This window comes from Parus major, chromosome 17 (genome assembly GCF_001522545.3).
Source record: "Parus major isolate Abel chromosome 17, Parus_major1.1, whole genome shotgun sequence".
In the NCBI taxonomy this organism is placed as follows: Eukaryota; Metazoa; Chordata; class Aves; order Passeriformes; family Paridae; genus Parus; species Parus major.
The window spans coordinates 3,804,986-3,824,184 of record NC_031785.1 but is presented as its reverse complement, the minus strand read 5'-3'; the positions used below and the strand labels follow the sequence as shown (position 1 = coordinate 3,824,184).

Sequence of the window (19,199 nt, the reverse complement as noted above, 5' to 3'; positions counted from 1 at the left end):
CTCAAAGGCTGTTTGCTCAAAGGCTGTTTTTGCTCTTCCCTTCCGCTCCACGTGATGCCTTGGGCAGAAAACTCTTTGTGCTGGGCTGGGAGAGCGCGGTTCCTCCGGCATGACCGTCAGCTTGGCGCTGCGGGCGCTCGCCGTGCTCCCGCTGGGGCTGTGCTGGCTTCCTGAGGTGAGTCTGGCCTCCTGAACGGCCCTTCCAGGAACGCTGCCCTGCTTCTCAGAAAAGCTAAAAAAAATTAAAACAACATAAAGAAAGAAAGAAAAAGGACAAGAGAGCACAAGGTTCTAAGCCAAACTCCGTCCGAGCTCGCTAATCACGAAGATAAAGCCGTTTTGTGCAGCCCGTGTTTAGCGCAGTGTAAACCTTGGCGCTGGGACTTGCTGAGCTGTTTGCTGACGTTCCTTCCACGTTCGGTCCAGCGAAGGGATAGTCTTGTGTCCATTTGTTTTTAGTGCAAAAAAATGTAAAGCTCTTCTTCTTCTTGCAGAAATTCCTCGGTGCTTTGGATGCGGAAGGTGTTTTGGCTTACTTTGGAACCAGCTCAGTGCCTGATGGTATGCAGGGTTCAGTCCTCCCTCAGTTCGGAACGCGTCTGACAGCTGCTTCCTAATCCCGTGTGCTCGGCAGTGCTAACAACACTGAGTAACAATCCCTGATCTCAGCAGCATTTGGTGTTTCTGAGTCCCAGGGCAAGCGAGACAATCTGGGTTTCAGTGTGAGAGTGGATGAAGGGATGTGTTGGAATTTAAAACCCACTGAAGGAGATGTGTTCAATCTCTTTGCACATTTCTGCTGCAGTCCCCATTCTCTGTATTGGTGTTTTCCCATGAAATTAACAGATCTTCTGACAAAAGCTTTAGACTAAGGGTAACTTTAAAGACTTGTTAGTTTTGTTGTTTTTTTTTTTTTTTTAATAAATGTACAAAGAGATTTGAATTCTGTATTGTTGGTAGTTCAGAATTAAGATATGTTTTGAAGTCTCAAATCCCTAAAGGAAGGGTGTTGTCTCCTTGTGAGTTCACCTAGTGTTCATCCCAGTGTCTTTGTCCCAATGTGATAATTCATTCCCACTCAGTAACAGTTAAAGTCTGCAGGAACAAAACTGTCTCAGCCTTTTTTAGATGAACTGTTCTCCTTATTGAGACAGCAAAAACTCCAATAAATTCAGTCCCAGTTTCCGTTGCATGTTCCCAGTCAGATTACCCTCACTTTGGAATACACAAAAGCACAGACATTCTCTAGCTGTTGACACCATGACCCCAAGAGGCCCCTGTTGTCCTTTGTAGGGTATTTTTCCTGGGGAAATAGGCCTTACGTTGGGTTTTTGTGTATCATTGTTTCTCATAACTGCTCCCCTGCTTCTGGTCTTGTCTCATTTCTTTCAGTACCTGAGTTTGTTGTGGCTGAGCCAACTTGCCCTTGTAAAGAAGAACATTTTGGGCTGAGGCCCTGTCGGGTCCAGCATTGCTCCATCCAGGCCTGGGGCCAGCTCTATGCCTTTGAATTCCTGGAGGAGCATGCCCTCCTTTCCTCCTCCTTTGTGAGCAGCCAGGTGGTGAACTCTTCCTTTGTTTTACTGAAGAGATTCCCAGAAAACTGCTTTGCAGGTGGAAAACCCCTGCAGCCTCCTGGGGCCAGGAGCAGAGTCACTTACTGTGGAGGGCAGCTGGTGAGTATGAGCTGAAAGAGCCTTTGGAGGGCGGTGGCTTGGTGCACCAAACGTGTGTGAACCATCCACTGAATAAATCTTTGCCATCTCCATGGATAGCAAATATCTTTGGAATAACTCAGAGGTGGAATTTTATCTGCTTCAGCAAGGAGTCGTCACCGTGGGTGAGGGTGAGGAGATTCACATCAGGCCAGTCAGGAGCAAAGATGTGGCTCTGCTGAGGGACCTTGGCTTCTCCAGCCCCCACATCCTCTTCAAAAGTGCTGCAAGAGAGGCAAAGCCAGCCAGAGGTAATGGCCATGGGCAGGGAGCCCTCCTGGAAAAGCTGTCTCCTGGTGGTGGGATTGCTTCCATGGGCTCAGAGGAAAAATTTGTTTACAAATACACGACTGGGCTTGAAAATGTTTCTCACCTCGCCAAGGTGTGCCCGGTGTGTTTGATGTGGGTGGTTGTTATTTATTTGTTGTAGCACAGGTGTGTTGTTGAAGCTGCTGACAGGTGAAAGACACCAACAGAAGTGGGAAAGCTGAGCAAGCCCCTGGAGAGGTGGACTTGCAACTGAGTTATTGCAGCCTTTGGGGAGAGGGAGTGATCTGTAGGACCTTTTACGGTGCATTTGAACCTCCTGGTGTCCCTTTGTGCTGTCTAGCAGGGTGGGCTCCTCCTCGCCTGCACAAGAGGGCTGAGGCAGCTGTCAAACATTTGGAGCTGATGGTGGTGGCAGGGCCAGATGTTTACTTGTACCACAAAGAGGACACGGAGCGATATGTCCTGGCCAACCTGAACATTGTGAGTGGCTTCTCTGTTTGGGATCCTGTCACAGGCAGGGCCTCTGGGTGGTTTGGGTTACCTGTCCCTGGTACAGAGTTCATGTCACGGCATTCCTCTGTGCTTCCCTGGGCATGAAATTCCCCAGATTCTCTTGTACAAGGAGCTACATGAGTAATAGAAGATCTTAGAGGATTTAAAATCCATGTAGAAAATGTAGCTCCTAATTTCATTAGTAACGTTGCAACTTGGGTAAAGAGTTTTCTCACCCTGTTGCTTTCAGTGGGATTAAGCTAAATCCACTGAATCAGTCTCATATTTTGCATTTCACTCTTATTTCTATTGCAGAATTTTCATGTCTCTTTTTGCTATTATTAAGAATTTTTCTGTGTGTGTACTGCAGAAAACTCTTTAGCATTCACTCTACCCTGTGAAACATTTCATGCAGGTTCTTCTCGCTGCTTCAGAGTATCTGACAAATCCAACCACTTCTCATCTCCTGACAGATTTATTCACATTTGCAGTGCATATGTTAGTGTTGTAGTTACCTTTGTAATGAGTGCAGCCCAGTTTTTGGGAGCAGGGAGTCCCCAAGGCCCTTTGTTTATTGAATCCTCTTTGTCTCTTCTCAGGGAGCAGAGCTGCTCAGAGACGCCTCACTGGGGGCTCATTTCAGAGTTCACCTCATGCAAATGCTGGTTTTGAGAGAACCTGAGGTAAGGGGAGGACTGAGTTTGAGTGTTGTCCAAGCTCAAAGCTGTTTGGAATGTGCCAACGTGTGCCTTTCCTCCAGGCAGAGGTGAACATCACAGCCAACATCACCTCCTCCCTCATCAGTGTCTGTGAGTGGAGCAAGAAGGTGAACCCCCAGAATGACTCTGACCCCCAGCATGCTGACATTGTCCTCTACATCACCAGGTGCTGAGCTCCCTGCCCTGGGAGGGATTGGGAAATAGGATTAGGTCGTTTTATTCAGTTCTGCTTGTCTGAGGACATTTGGATTTTTTAATGTGGAATCATCATAAAATTTGAGCAATGAGCACCCATGTCAAAAGAAAAGTTAGATAGCTGGCAAGGCTAGACCAGGAAAGCTCAGATAAATTCAGCTGAAGGTCTAGACCTGACTTTTTTAGCTGTGGGGGTTCTTTGCTCTTTCCTTTCTAATTCTCCCTTACTTTAGGTTTGACCTGGAGTTGCCTGATGGGAACAAGGAGCTTCGTGGAGTGACTCAGTTAGGGGGAGTCTGCTCCTCCTTCTGGAGCTGTGTCATTACCCAGGACACTGGCTTTGACCTTGGAGTCACCATAGCCCATGAGATTGGGCACAGGTCAGTAGGAAACTGCCAGAGCAGCCCAGTAGGTTTTATTCAGGTAAAAAACATCCTCCAGTTTAAGGAAAGAAGCAAAAGGACCTCTTGACATAAAAGGTAATTTCCCATGGATTATTCTATACCTTTGGGTCATTATCATGGATTATTTTGGAAAGATTTCCTTGCATTTCTTGCATTCCTGCATGTCCTGTGACAATTAGAAGCTGCAAAGAGAAGATAAACCCTTTGTGACAGCAGTAGAAGGAAGGGCTGCAGAGGGAGCTCAGTCCTCGCTTAGAGAAGGGAGGCTCTGAGGGAATCCAGCCTCTGGGTTTCTTCTCAGGGCTCTGTGCTGCTTCTGTTACAGCCTTGGCATTGCCCACGACGGAGAGGGGAATCTGTGCAGCAGCAGTGGTTACATCATGGGCTCAGCAGGAAACAACAACAACATCGACCTCACCTGGTCTCCGTGCAGTCGGGAGCAGTTCCTCACCCTTGTCAGGTAAGGGAATGGTTGAGTTCTTCAGTTCTTTATGCTGGGAGCTTAGGAGAGAAAAACCTCAAAGAATAAAAAAATTATTGAAAAATGAGGAACAGTGAAAAGCTTGGGGTTTGTTTATTTCTTAGCACTTGCTGCTGAGGTTAAACCCAGTTTTTGCTTCACGTAGTTGGAAGTGACTTTGGTTGGTGCCTGATGTGCCTGGACCGGAGTGGATTTCTCAGGCACTGGCTCAGCAGCCTGAACATTTTATTTACAACATCAGAGCATCCAGGCTCAGACAGGCACTGCAGGCTGTGCTGGCTGGGTGCAGGAGAGGAATGGGATAGAACTCCAGCAGCAGGGAGCTGCGAGCATCTCCAGGCAGCTGCAGCAACTAAAACCATCCCAGCCCACAACAAGCATGTGTTGTCTGGGAAAGCAGCAGCCAACTCCCAGAGTGAAACTCACCACAAGTTTGCAAACATGTCCTTGTCCTCACTACCCACAGCTGGGAAAGTGTTATTCCTCATGTTTCTATCAGTACAGGCCAAACAAGCTGCTTGAATGACCTGCCGGACATGGATGGCAGCATCCCGGGGTGGAAGCCTGGCTTGTACTACGGAGCAGATGAGCAGTGTAAAATAGCCTTTGGGAGTGTGGCCACAGCTTGCACCTTCGCTGACAGCAGTGTTGTAGGTAGAAAGTTTGTCTGTCTTTCTAAGGGCAGCAGGGAAATGTTCAGGAGCCAAAATTCAGGAGAAGGGGCTGGCAGCATTTTTTTTCTGAAGGGATTGAAGATACTTTTGTGCCAGAGATTTCTTGGCATAGCTTTCAAAATGTTTCCCTTCTCTCCATCACTCCCTTCCTCCACATAAATCTCCTGTAAGGTTTGCACAGTTAGGTGCTGTTGTGCATAGCTGACAGTGCAGTGTGCACCCACTCAGGGTCCTGCCTTGGGGAATTCTTGTTCACTGGATTCCTCCAGCTTCCCTGCCACAACTCAAATCCCTTTGTCTGGGAAACACAGCGTGTTTAATAGCTGCCATCTGGACATGTTTTGTTAATGAGGAAACACTAAGGTGGGTGAAACTTTAATTGCTTGAGTTGATCATCTTCTGTTGTTACAGCTGGTGATCACTACAGTGATGATCTTTTGCCCACAGCTTTTTCCCAATAGCAGGAAAAATGAAGGACCTTGCATTGTTGGGTGTCTGGGAGGAAACCTGGCACATGCACTGTTTAGATCTTTGGGACTTCTGTGTTGTTGAGCGTGACCCCCTGAACTCCCTGATTTTCTTGTCACACCAGGACATCTGCAAAGTTCTCTCATGCCATGTACAACCAGCAGACAAATCCAGCTGTACTCGGCTTCTGGTCCCCCTCCTGGATGGAACTGAGTGTGGGTTCAACAAGGTAAGCAGGCTCCCACCAGGAGTGGGTGTGGGGGCTGTGGAGCTCAGACAGCAAAACTTTGTCAGTGTCTGGAAGGTACCTGGCACTCACTGCCCCTTGGCCAGGGAGCTAAAACCAGTCCTAAACCGGTTATGTCCTGATCTTGATCCTTCCACCTTGTCTTTGTCTCTGGAGTTGCTTTGCAGTTCTGTAGCCTGATATCTGAGCTGTCCTATTTCAAATTACCTGCATGCTTGTTGCTTTGACCCCAGCCTCATGTTAGTCCCTAATTAGAAAGGGGACTCTTCATCCTGTTGTGGGATGGTGCCTCATTCACCTTGGGATTCTCTGTTACCGGCCTGCCAAAGATGGGAACTTATGCCAACCTTTTAGATCCCAGCCATGCTGTGTTCAGTGCTGCCAGTTCTGTGTGTTCTTGGTCCTAGTGGTGCTCCAAGGGTCAGTGCAGCTCTCTGGAGGACCTGAACCCCATGGCTGTGGTCCATGGGCACTGGTCTGCCTGGAGCCCCCTCTCCCCCTGCTCCCGCAGCTGCGGCGGGGGGGTGGTGCTGAGGCAGCGCTTCTGTAACAACCCCAGGTGAGATGTGGGGACCTGGCTGTGCCCAGGGCCTTGGGACTGAGTCTTCCTCTGTGCTTGGGACAAACCTGCCTCTGTTGAAGAATTCTGTCATTTCCAGGCCTGCTTTTGGGGGGCAGGAGTGCCACGGTACCAGCATGCAAGCAGAGATGTGCAATACACAGGTAATGGAGCTCAGCATCACCTGAACTTCTCTCTTACTGTTGGACCCTTTGAGGGCTGGGTGTTTTGTGACTGTCCTTCCCACAGCTGACTGCTCTGGTAAAGATCTGATGTACAGCTTCCATTTGTCTGACAGCAGGAGAGGTATTTGTGCCATGGAAGGCAGCAGGATTATTTAATAGCATTGTTCACATATAATGAAACATTTTCTCTATGTCCCCATAGCAGGACAGATGCTGAGAAAATAGTGACTCACAATGATGGTTTTCTTCAGAGGGACTTTCTTGTATTGTTCCTGTTTTTCTTATTTATTTATTTTGTATCAATTGCAAAGATATCAGCTTCCAAGCACAATTCTCTTCAGATCCTGCAGTCTCCCTTTAAAGTGGTTTTCTTTCTTTGCAGTTGTTTGGGTGTTTTACTCACCAGCCACTGTGTTCTTTGCCTTTAGCTAGAGGGTGAAATGTCAGTGCTCAGTCACTTCCTTTCCTTACACAATTATCTCTCTGGATCCAGGCCTGTCTGATGACCCAGCAGGACTTCATGGCTGAACAATGTGTAGCAACAAATTTAAAGCCACTGTACCTTGATGTAGAAACACCATCCTTTTATACCTGGACCTCTGCTGTTGGCTTTGCCAAAGGTAAAGAATGTCTGGAACCTCAGTTTGTGCAGGGACTACTCATGGACCTGTCTGTACTTTGGAATGAAAGGCTCTTTCACTCCATGTTTCAGTTTCCACATGAAACCTGGGTGCTTTCTGAGAGATGACAGAATCCCAGAATGGTTGGAAGGGGCTTTAAAACTCATCCCATCCCACCATGGCAGGGACATCTTTCACTATCCCAGGTTGCTCCAAGCCCCATCCAACCCAGCCTTGGACACTTCAGGGATGGCAGTTCACAGTCCCTCTGGGTTTTTTCCCATTGCTTGATGAGCAGCCATGTGCCTTCCTGAAAGAGTAACTCCTTCCTTGTGCCTGCCTGTTCCAGGGGACCTGCTCTGCAAGCACATGTGCAGGGCTGTGGGCAAGGAGTTCATGGTGAGCCGTGGGGACAGTTTCCTGGATGGAACCAGGTGTGAGCAGGATGGCACGGAGCAGCACAGGGATCTCCATCTCTGTGTGATGGGGAGATGCAGAGTAAGTGACTGGGGAGTCCAGGTGAGTCCCTGACAGGTGATCTGCACCAAAGAAGTCAGGGGAAAGCATGCTAGGAAAAAACACAGTGTCCCAAACAGCAGAGTGAGCTCTTCTCAGAAGAGAGTTTTGTTCTTGATGTGTTGGACAGAGTCCACAAATCTACTGATCTGTCTGTCCATCCAATGCCCTCTAGATAAGACATTCTGTTAATCATAATTAACAAATTATGCAAATAATTATGCAAACACACAGGGCTATTCATCCCTAAGCCTAGAAGCAATTGGTTTATGTGTTGGTGGAGGACACATCATTAGCTCCTCAGCTTGCCTGCTGTAATTAGCCCCATGAAATGCTGACTGTCTTGGAGGGGAGTTCCATGACTTGAATCACTGAGTCAATGGCAAGATAAGGAGCAAAACCTGGGGATCACAGATTGATTTTTGGAGTATTGCTGATCAGAACTGAGGTATGATTTCTGGAGTTTTTTCTGGGTTGGACCTGAGGAAGGCATTCTTTCCTGATGACCTTGGATACAGCTCCCCTGCACTGTCTGCATTTTAGGAACTGCTCTGTGCTGACCTGGGTGGATGTTTTCTGTTGTTTCTTTACATTCCCAGAATACTCTTTGTAAACTTTATGTTTTTCTCATTATCCTCGTGCTCATGATGTTTTGTGAAGTGTTTCCCCCCATGAACAGCAGATGGTGTAAGCACAACCTGTTCTGATTTTGGCTGTTTTACTGGCAGCAGTGATAAATATGCATGTTATGGCAGCTTCCAAAGCCTGGGATCAGTGGCTCCAGCATAAATTCAGCAGTTGCACATGTTTTGCTGTTAAGCCTGCTGAGATCCTCCTGTAGCTTTGTGTAAATTAGTCTTGTTCGTGGGAATGGGGTTAGAATCTGTCTTCTGAGTTCCATGGGACTGAAGTGATTTGAGCTAGGTTTGGCTTTGGAGTCTGGGGAGCTGAAGATTCCTTTAGAACCTGCCATTCATGTTTAGGGTTCTCTTGGGTTCTTGTTTTTTCCTCCCTTCCTCCCTCCCTCTGGAAAGAGTTTGTAAAAGCGAGCACAGAGCTTTGGGCTTAGATGACAGGAGAGATTTTTTGGACTGCTCCTTATGGGAAAGAAAATGTCAAGTTACTGAGACTTGTGCTCTCAGCTAAGACCTCCCAGTCCCTGGCTTTGCATGCTGCTGTCCAGTGACAGCTCTAGGTACAAACACATCTTTTCCTTTGTTGTCTTCCTAAATCCAAATTCCAAATGGAAAGGGCAATTTCAGGAACTCAGGGAAAGTTGCTTTTGTTGGCTTGTTTTCTCAGAATAGTCCAGGCTGACGGACTCTCCCCTCTGCTCAGGCATTCGGGTGTGATGGCCAGATGGGTTCCAGGAAGGCCATGGACTCCTGCAAGGTCTGTGGGGGTGATAACTCCACTTGCACCCAAGTGAGTGGATCCTACACAGAAGGGAAAGCTAAAGGTGTGTAGTCCTCCCCCTCAGGCTCTGCTTTGTGGTGCTGTTTGTGTGCAGTCAGTGTTCCAAATCTTCTGTATGTGACTTCTCCCTTCTGCTTCTGCTTGATTTTATTTGGTGGAGGGTATGGAGATGGATTTTGGGTGGTCAGAGCTGAGGGAAGTAGGCAGAAAGCCTTTTTTTGTCGTAATTATCTGGATGTGGATCAGAAATGTAACTGTTTGGGAAGTCCTGTACACTGTTGGGAGCTGGGGGTGATATCAGATCACAGAATCATAAATATACCAGATCAGAAGGGATCCACAAGGATCATTGGCCCTGCACAGGACAGCCCACCAGTCCCACCATGTCCTTGAGAGCGTTGTCCATGAGATGTTAAATCTGGGAACTGGTCTGGCTCTTGCAGTCTCATGTAGAGATATTAGCAAAGAACCAAAAAAACCCCAAATGAAACCATTTCTCAAAGAAATGTGAGAGCAGAACACACAGTGCAGCTCAGTTGTGTTTGCTGTGTCACCATCACTGTGTTCAAGACAAGGAGCAGGGTCAGGGTGAATTTAGGAGTTGAGCTGCAATCCCCATCCTTTCCCACAGAGTTTCAGTGGTGGAAGGTGACCACATCTTTCTCCTTTCCACCCTTCCAGAGTATGTGACATTTCTGTCCCTACCCTACAACACCACCTCGGTCCATGTCACCAACAGGAGGCCTCTCTTCACACACCTGGGTGAGTGGAATGAAAAGGAGAGGGGGAGATACAGGCAGGGCTGACAGGAGCTTGTGCAAACAAAAGAAATGGAATTTTTGGTGCTGCAGTTTGCTTGGGGGATGCTCTCCAGTGGGAAGCTGTTGGAGCCACGCTCCATGGGACACCAAACTTGGATCAAACTGGTTCCTACCAAGTGGGCAGCCAGCAGCTGCCAGCACCAGGGGATCCTGGTGACCACATTGTGTCTCTTAACCTCACTGCTCCTCTGGCCTGTGCAGCTGTGAAGGTTAAAGGAGAGTATGTGGTGGCTGGAAAAGGAAGAATCTCACTGAATGTCACCTACCCGTCAGTTCTGGAGGACAAGCAGATCAAATACCAAGTGTTCCTCACCCAGGACAACCTGCCAAGCCTGGAGGAAATCCACGTGGATGGGCCAACACAGGAAGAAATTGAAATACAGGTGAATTAAAGCAGTGGAGTTGGAAGGGGCTGGTCAGAAGTGGCCTGGTTTGGGTGGCTTTGCTGCAGAACCCAGGTGTGGGGGATTCAGGTGACTTTGAGGCCAAGGCTAGGGGAGATGATGTTCACTGAAGAGTGATAGTATTGCTTTTCTTGGGGGGGTTGGCTGCCCACAGGCTTCCTGCAGGTCTGGGGGTGACTGTGTGGGGAAAACCACACTGAATTAAACCTTCTGCTTGGCTTAATCACTTTCAGTGCCCAGAATTCACAGGGTGGGTGCTCTGACTGCATCTGGTTGGGACTGAGGCATTGCAGTGAGGATCAGAATTGGATGAGAAGAAGGGAGACTGGCTTCTCCTTCCTCCATCCTAAGAAATAAATCCAAGTTTTCTTGTGCATTGACCACAGTTTTTCCTCTCCCAGGTCTACAGGAGGTACACAAAAGAATATGGCAATGCCACCAACCCATCCATCACCTTCAGCTACTTTGTCCCCAGGGAGAACCTGACCTATCTGTGGATTCCTCAGCAGGGCCCGTGTTCAGTGACCTGTGGGGAAGGTGAGGCAGCAGCACTCAGTCTTTACTTTTTATGGAGACTTCTGCTTTGGTCTGAACTGAATTTCAAAGCAGGTTGCTGGAAATGTTTGCTGCAGTTGCTAGTATTTGACAGAACCAAAGAAAAAAGTGGTGGAGCTTTTGAATTAAATTAAGATATCAGCAAATGAGCTGAATCATCAAAATGATGCTGAAAATGTTTGGTCGTTGAGAGGATTTTTAAATAGGTTTTAACTGAACTCTAGGTTTTAAGACTAAATAATTTTCTCAGATTTTTCAAAGTTATTGAAGACTCTAATTTGAAGTTGGCTAAACATCAGAAGTCTGAGACCAAAGGGGTATCTGGTGTCTAACTAAAGCCTCAGAGCTAATTATGAAACTTCCTTCTTAGAATTCTATTCCTGTGGCATGGCTAATCCTTTCTGTCTCCCTGAAGTAATCATAATGCAGATTGTAACAGTTCTCTCTGATAGATGGCCTGACATCTTGTTTAGCAGATAATTCAGATGACACTGTCAGGCCTCTCAAGACTTCTGTGAAAAGGATTTAGAAAATGCATTAATGAATATTTATGGAAGTCAATCTACACAACTAGTTATGCCTGGAGAGCTTTTCTCCAGCTTTTCCCCCAGGTGAACTGACTGCTGAAACCCTGAAGTAAAGAGCTCAAAATGCTCCAGAGCCTCCAGCTAATGCAGCCACAAACAGAAAAAAGAATGAGAAACTTGGGACTTAAAATAACAGAAAGTTGGGAATCAGGGCTGAAATTGCACCTTGAGAGCTGAAAGTGATGCACAGGCCCTCCTTAGCAATAGTCACTATTTGAAAAGAAGGAGGGTAGAGCAAACATAAGGCTGCTGATGGATTCTGGACTTTTGGTGCTCAGGGTCATGCTGCTTGAGATTCAGGAGTGCCTGGCTCTCCTTGTAAACCATTCACTGAAAGGACACTCCTTTTACCTTTGCTTGTAAGTTCTTTTTGTAACTACTTTGCTTTTTATGTTCATTATTGTTAAAAATCTTCTTTATAGCTTGTGAATATTTCATTCCTTGCCTGCTGCAGGCACTGGAAGTCTCCAGTTTCTCTCTCAGTGCCTCTGGTTTTGGCTGCTGCTGCTGCCTTTGAGGAGGTTGGTGCTGTTTGAGCACGAGGGCTGTGTGATGATATTACCTGCTCACTTCTACACAATGGCATTTAAAACCAGCTCCCTCCTAGAGCTTATTTGCTGTCCCTCATCAGTCAGATCATTAGAAGTAATTTGTTCCAAATTATGATTGATATCCTTGTTCTTTCAAATGGCCAGTTTAGAGCAACCCTTCTATTTTGGCAGTGGGTTATCAGTCAAACTTCTCCTCTGCTGGAGTGCTCACCTTGAAAAAAATCACTTTAAAACTCTTGAGGGAGGTTATCACAAAGAAGGGGTTTGTGTGTTTACAGGAAGTCTGAGTTCCCATACACCCCATTTTCTTACCCAGATGATTGAGTAAACCAAATCACTGCACCTTCCTTCCACAGCAGAGGGGAGCTGTTCACTTTGTTCACTTTTCCTTTTGTGTCCCAGGGGTGCAGCCAGTGGCTCATGTGTGCTTTGATCAGAGCAAGAATGAGGTAACAGAGGATCAGTGGTGTCTGGAGCTGCCACAGCCCCTCCCAGAGCACAAGCCCTGTGCCATGGAGCCGTGCCTCTACAGGTTGGTGTTCCTGGGAGCTCAGATCAATTCCTGCTTTTCTCTGCCACTTAACCCAGGCTCTGTATTTGAGCTGGGCAAGGTCAAAAAGAAAAAAGAGAAGTATGAAGTAGTTTCCTCCTAATTATAATGGGGTAGGAGATCCCAAACCACATTCTGCCTTTCCTGGTCCTATGAGATAATTGAGATGTCAGCTGAAGGAATGGGAAGTAGCCATTCAGTGTTTTACAGTAACCTGCTAAATGAAGATACTTTGAGGGTATGGCCAGAAGAAGATGCCTCTCAGATCCTTTCTAAGATGTTGCAAGAAAGAGGGTTGACCTTTGTGTTGATTATTCAGGAAGGAAGACCAAGGGCCAAGCTTGCCCAGACATTGCCCTCAGAGACATTTTAGTGTTCTGTAAAATGTGATTGCACTGTGAGCCCCTTTGCTTAGGTGCTTTTGGTCCTTGAAAGTCAGTGGAAGGACTTAAATTGTCCTCAGTCACATCCAGACAAGGCTTTTGAAACAGAGAAGCTGAATACTCTGCATAATCCATTTCTGTGACCAGTGGCCTGAGTAACAAACTTTCCTGATCCAGATGGGCAGTGGGGTGATGCCATGGCCTCCTGTTTAGGTGGAAGACGTCTCAGAGAGGTGAATGCTCTGCTGTCTGTGGGACTGGAGTTGCCAGGCAGAACCTGACCTGTGTGCAGTCCCGTGATGGCCTGGAGACTGTGGTGGATGACAGCTTGTGCCCAGGAGAAGAAAAACCCCTCTCCTTTGTGCCATGTGTGGTCAATGTCTGCCCTTTGGGCTGGGACAAAGTGAGTTTGCTGGCTTGGCTTTTCAGGAACCTCACTGGGAGCTTTGCACTTTTATCCAACAGTTAAGAACCACCAGCTCATTCCTGGAGCCTGGAGGGTGGTTTACATCACTGCTCTGCCCTGTTAAAAATTCATCCTGTCACTTTAGACAGCTCTGTCCCTCTTTAATTATGCTGCTGGATTCCTCAGTTCATCGTGGTGGTTTGTTTAGGGCAGCTGTTTTTTGCTCTGTTCTGAGGAGGAAGATGCACACTTACTTCAGCCTCTGGAGTCACTTGGGCATGTCCAGCTGGAAAATCGGACTGTGTATGTCTGGAGCCCTGTAGCTGGGGAGTGTTCTGTCTCCTGTGGGAGAGGTGAGGCCTTGCTGTGCTGCAGGGAAATGTTGCTTGGCTGTAGGTGTGAGTTCAGTGCCTGGGAACCCACCTGGTCTTTCCCCCTCTGCAGTTCTAAGTGTAGCTGTGGTCACAATTTTTTTGGAACAGTCTCAGACAGAATAATTTAGAGGGTGGTCTGGCTGCTGCTGTGCTTCAGGGCTGGGGGGATGAGTGCAGTGAGTGCCATGGCTTGGGCAGAGTTTGTTTTGTACACACAGCTGTGACACTTCTGACCTATTTTCACTTGCATCCAAACCATGCAGTCAGATTGCTTTCCTTCCTTAGGTAAGACTCAGCTGCACTATGTTTGTGTGGCTTTTGACACCAAAGAAGAAACCCAGGAGGAAAACTGTCAGCCAGTGCCAAAGCCAGAAAGCAGGGTTGAAATCTGTGATCTCAACCCCTGCCCACCAAGGTAAAGCAGTGACCAGGAGATAATGAGACAGTGAGGGGTTTTTCCTTTCTCTATCTGCAGGGACATGGTAAAGGGTCAGGCTTTTATCCACCTTCTCCCCTTCTTTGGAAGCACAGCCAGCTGCAAAAACTTTAGCACTCCATACTCAACAAACTCAAGAGTCTTTCCTGGGCTGGTACATCTCAGACAGAAATAAGTGTAGTCCTCAGAAGATGAGTCCAGAGAAAAACTGAAAATCTCTCGATCCCTTATTACTCTGGGGAAGCAGGAACAAATCCATAGCTGCAAGAGGTGGTGACACATTTGCCAGCTGTACAGTTTCCACAGAGCATCAAGAAAAGTAGCAAAAATTAAATACTCTCAGAATCTGGAATAACTGCTCTGAAAACTGAAAGAAATGCATTGCCCTTTCCTTAAGATTTGTGGTGAGCTTGCCTTGCACTATTTGTTGTTGGGGTTGGAAAGCTACTGGAACTTTTCATGATGCCACTCCCAGGGCCTCTGGGTGTGATCCTGATCTGGGAGTTCAGTGGTGTGTGTGTTTTGATGGGAGATTAGATTGTTTCTGCAGTTAAGCCTGCGTGTGTCACCCTGGGGAGGGCAGTGATGGACACAGAGTAAGATTCAGTGTGGATTTGAAATCTGTAGACTTCTGGAAAAAATGGGAATGCCTTCTGTATCCAACTCCAAACCTGCTCCAGGCTGGATCAAATGTACCAAGTACCACAGACCATGTGGGGCAGAGGATGAAGAGGGAGGAAGAGTGAGGGAGCTGCAGTGCCTTTTCTGCAGTGAGAGACAGGGTGGGGATTCATCACTAACTCACTTTTTGTCCTCCCTGCCCTGTCAGGTGGAAGGTAACCCCAGCTGGGCCCTGCTCCTCCAGCTGTGGGCTGGGCTTAGCAGTGCAGCTGGTCACCTGTGTGCAGCTCCTCCATGGCCAGGAGGTCTTGCAGGAGGAACATTTGTGCCCCGTGGCAGAGAAGCCCCCCAGCAGTGTCCCCTGTGTCATCCGAGCGTGCTCTTACGAGTGGAGCTTCAGCGAGTGGTCAGAGGTACCTGCTCCCCTCCAGATGCAGCAGTTTTCCAGCTCTTCCCTTCCCTGGAGGCTGCAGGAGAGAATTAACAACTTCTGCCTTGTCTGTTGGCTTCCCACAGAAATGCTAAACTCTTTCCAGGGATCTTTTCCATCCTTTCCACTGCCCTGTGTTTAGCAGCTGTAGGTTTGCTTCCCACCTTCCTCAGCTAAAGTTTTGGCTGCAGCTTAGAAATGGTTTTGGCATGTTTTCTCCTGGAATGCAGATATTTTGGGATTTTTTTAGGAAGTGGTTCTGCAATTTAAATATATAGTTTGGAAGGTCCCCTGGAAGGTGGGGCATCTTATAGCTGATGGAACAAGAGCACTGACAAGGGCAAATGGTAGAAGAGCATCAGTGAGCCCCTCACAGATCATGCATGAGCTTATCAATGCATTTATTTCCAAATACCAACTGGAATGCAGGGGGAAAAGCCTGTGGGTTTGTTCTTCTTGTTTGTTGCAGTGTTCAACATCCTGTGGAAATGGCATTCAGACCAGGCAGGATTTCTGCCTCAGCTCTCTGACCCGCAAGCCCGTGAACCCCCTTTTCTGCCGCCACTTCCCCAAGGCCCTCGTGGTGCGTGGCTGCTCCGCAGGGCCCTGTCCTGAGCAGGAGGGGACCCTGTCCCCTGGGCCAGAGCTGCAGCCAGTGACACCAGCCACACAGCTGGCAACAGCTGCAGCTGCCACACAGCACAGACACAAGGACCTGGATGTCCCTCTGTCTGCTGGGCCCTGGGAGCAGACAGAGCCCGGTCGAGGTGAGGAGGACGTGGCCAAAAGGAGCTTCTTGTGTGCAGCTGGGCTGTGGTGATCCTGCTGCCAGACAGGGACAGGAGCATGGGAGGGAATACATCTGGCTGGGAGGGAAAACCTGCTGTTCCAGCACATCTGTGTTACCTGAGCTGCGAACAGTGACTCTCTTCCCTGTGCTTCCCAAAACTCTTTTGACTTGGGAGCCTGTGGGACAGCAGCTCAAGACTTCAGAGAGTGTTTAAGCAACACTCTCAGGCACATGAGATGTGATGTGATCACCTCTGTGAGTCCTGAGCAGGGCCAGGAGCTGGATTCCATGACCCTTGTGGGTCCCTTCCAACTCAGGATATTCTGTGGTTCTGGGATTCTGTGACTCTTCCTGTGCTTTACCCAGAATATGTAACCTTACCTGTTCACTGTGCCACAAAGGGAATTGTTTTCCTGTGATTCCTTCTGGGTGTGTTTCTCACCTGTATCCACTGTGCAGGTGTGTGTGGGAACCTCTTTCTCAGTGCCACTGGCATCATCAACATGACAGGCACGGAGAGCAGGGACTGCACGGTGGCCATCGGGCGTCCCCTGAGGGAGGAGATCTTGGTCACCATCCTGGAGAGTTCCCTCAACTGCAGTGCAGGTACTGCCTGGAGATCTGGGATCCAGCCTAGCCCTTTAGCAAAGCTGCATCTCAAACTGCACCTTTTCTGTGCCTTGAAATGTGCTCTGGCTTCCCCAGAGCCTCTCTAATCTCTGAAACCGTTTTACCAAGTTTTTCTGGTCCACCAAGTTGTTGCCAGATGGAACAAAATGAAGATGTTGCTTGTCCTCTCCTCACTTACCTGTTTTGTTGGTAGATATGAGATGAAAGGAGCTTATGGGGTTAAGGAAGATGCTTGTTTTGGCCGGTTATAAAACTAAAATGTACCCTCTAGCTGGAATCAGCAGTTAGATTAATTAACTGGCCTGTTCTCATGACAGATTTTGATAAGATAGAAACAAGATGCAGAAATTACTTGATTCCAGACCTGTATAGGACAGACTGTGGCTTTTAGTTAAAATAAAAGTGTTTCTAGGCTCTGTGCTCATCCGTTCCAGGTGAGGTCCTGCTGTTTTCTGGGCGAATGATGTGGCGGACAGGCTGCAGGAAGCTCCCTCTGTCACTGATAAATTCCAGAACCAACACACTGATTGTGAAACAGCGTGTTGTGCTGCCAGGAAATGGGGTCATTCTGCAGTACAACAGCAGAACTGCAACCAAAAAATATTACCAAGGTACTGTATTGAAAGTTTTGCTCTTGCTTTAGATTAAGGCCCGCAGGACTCCATGAATGGTGGTTGCCTATGGAAATCTATGGAAACCTTGATTAATTTTTAGCAACTAACAGTCTCCTTCTTGAGGAGTGTTGGAATCAGTATTAATTGTGGTCTCCCCCTTTGTTTTAAAGCAAATCCCCCCACAGGTGTTTGCTGATGCTTGAAGGTTCCCAGATGAAAATCCCTAAAGAGACTGTTCTGCCTGTGTTTAATTTAAATTATTTCTCTCTTGGAGGTGCTGGATACCCCTCTAAGCCATCTTCTCTTCTCCCTTTGCCCTGTCAGACTGTGACCAGCAGCTGTTTGGCCCCCAGGGTGAAATAGTGAATCCTGTGCAGTTGCCTGATGAGAGGCAGGAGGTCGTGTGTCGGACTTTCATCACGGTGGCTCCGCGGCAGCGCATCTCCATCCGTGCCCTCAACACTGACCTGGGCCCTGAGGGCAACCACACACACTTCAACTACATCCTGGTGAGGAGGCAGGAACCCCAGTGGAATGATTTGGATGAAGACAAACCCATCTCCATTAGAGATTTCCACCCAGATGCACAGTTCAGTCACAGATCAGCGACTCTGATCTCTGTTGTGTAAATGTAGATGGGAATGAGAATTTCTGATATCTACTGTATTTCTTCTAACCTTGGTAGCACAGCTTTTTCCCTGAGTGACCAGTCTGCAAGTCTCCAGTATTTTTTAGGTACTTATTTCAAAGTGTAGCCTGCTGAGATAAAATGGTTTGGTTTCTCTTCCTGCAGGTCCGAGATGTCAGCACCATGAAGACAGTGGTGTTCCATGGGAAGCAGCAATTCCTGTGGCAGTCAACAGGAAGCCAAGCTGAAATTGAATTCCATGAAAATGTTAAGGATCACAGAACCCATTTCTGGGCTGAATACCATGCTATTGAGCCCAAATAAAAGCACTGCCCTGAGGAAGGCTCAGTTAGTCACTGCTGCCTGCTCACAGCACATATTTAATCTTCTTGCAACTGCTTCCTCATCTGTTGAATAAGAACATCTGCTGGCTCCTTTGGGATCTCACTCTTGATAAAGATCATACAAAAGACATGTAACCCCCAAATATTTAGCAAATCTTCCTCATATGGATTTCCTGACTGATTTGGTTGGCATTAATGCAGGTTACATATCTGCAGGGGGTGACTTGGGCACTGGAGTGTCAAGGTGCTGCCTCTGTAGTGTGGTGGGACTGTTTAGGAGAGTCATTTGATTTCTTGCTGTTCCAGTATAAACCTCTGTACACCACAAGCAATGTTTTAGCCATTAAATTCACTCTCTTGCAGTGTAAATGCCCCTCAGAACTGAGGCACAGTGAAGTTCTGGAATGGAATGAAGAAGGTGAAGATGTGTATGAGGATAAATTTCCAGCACAAGGAGATGTGTGGGGTGGGCAGTGCCACCCTTGGACAGGTCACTCAAAGCTCGAATGTTTTCAGAAGCTGGCTGAGCTGAGGCACTGCTGGCCTGGGCAAGCCCTGGTGACAGCTGGCTTTATGTGGGAGGACTAAATGACATCCTGAGGTCCCTCCCCAGCCACCCTTCCTGTGGTTCTGCTGTTGGATATCCGACAGTGATACCACCACTTTTTTTTCTGTGAGGAAAAAAAAGAATTCTGTCTCTTCTTCCCAGGTTTGATGCCAGGTCTGACTTCTCAGATAAGAACAGCAGCTGTGCTATCAGTCTCTATCTTCATTTGACAAGAACTGTGGTTGAGACTGCATAGACAAGCTGTGGCAGGAAGAGGGATTTTAGAGCAGTGGCAAATATTCACACAAGTTTCATTTAAATGTATTTTTTTAGGTTATTCATTTTTTTTTTGTATCTTGAATATTGGGCTGTGCTTTGGTCCAAATCTGTCATCCTCCTCAAAATCACAATATACTGCTTGAAAGGGTCTTTTCTGTACCTGGAGCCTGGCTGGACACATCTGCACTTGCTCTTCTGCAATAAATGGTTCTGCCAGGGCAGTTTTAATCCTGCTCCTGCTTTCTCTCAGTTGGATTCTCTGACATCTTTCTATGACCACAAATATTC

The 19,199-nt window shown here is 47.5% G+C and overlaps 1 protein-coding gene across 4 annotated transcripts; it reads left to right on the top strand.

Annotated features, from left to right (window-relative positions):
• The first annotated feature begins 1 nt into the window (after position 1).
• Positions 2-19,139, top strand: ADAMTS13 (ADAM metallopeptidase with thrombospondin type 1 motif 13). Of its 4 annotated transcripts, none has more exons than XM_033518545.1 (29): positions 2-175; positions 495-561; positions 1,393-1,676; positions 1,822-1,966; positions 2,329-2,465; positions 3,077-3,160; positions 3,238-3,362; positions 3,625-3,771; positions 4,121-4,255; positions 4,776-4,926; positions 5,543-5,647; positions 6,073-6,224; positions 6,325-6,388; positions 6,903-7,029; positions 7,379-7,527; positions 8,884-9,004; positions 9,643-9,723; positions 9,984-10,165; positions 10,588-10,723; positions 12,282-12,411; positions 13,026-13,215; positions 13,427-13,571; positions 13,878-14,007; positions 14,858-15,062; positions 15,549-15,846; positions 16,329-16,475; positions 16,934-17,110; positions 17,438-17,622; positions 17,907-19,139. In XM_033518545.1, exons 1-29 carry the CDS (start codon positions 110-112, stop codon positions 18,063-18,065), a joined length of 4,224 nt encoding a protein of 1,407 aa, XP_033374436.1. In that variant the 5' UTR covers positions 2-109; the 3' UTR covers positions 18,066-19,139. The 4 variants fall into 4 exon arrangements, with proteins under 4 accessions (XP_033374436.1, XP_015500329.1, XP_015500327.1 ...); XM_015644843.3 differs by having other exon boundaries at positions 2,326-2,465; positions 13,457-13,571; XM_015644841.3 differs by having other exon boundaries at positions 2,326-2,465; positions 13,454-13,571.
• The last annotated feature ends 60 nt before the right edge of the window (positions 19,140-19,199 follow it).

Coding starts and splice junctions, on each gene's coding strand:
- ADAMTS13 (XM_033518544.1), top strand. CDS start 110: ATGACCGTCAGCTTGGCGCTGCGGGCGCTCGCCGTGCTCCCGCTGGGG. Junction 10,724..12,281: donor TTCAGTGACCTGTGGGGAAG/GTGAGGCAGCAG, acceptor TTTGTGTCCCAG/GGGTGCAGCCAGTGGCTCAT. Junction 13,572..13,877: donor TTCTGTCTCCTGTGGGAGAG/GTGAGGCCTTGC, acceptor TTCCTTCCTTAG/GTAAGACTCAGCTGCACTAT.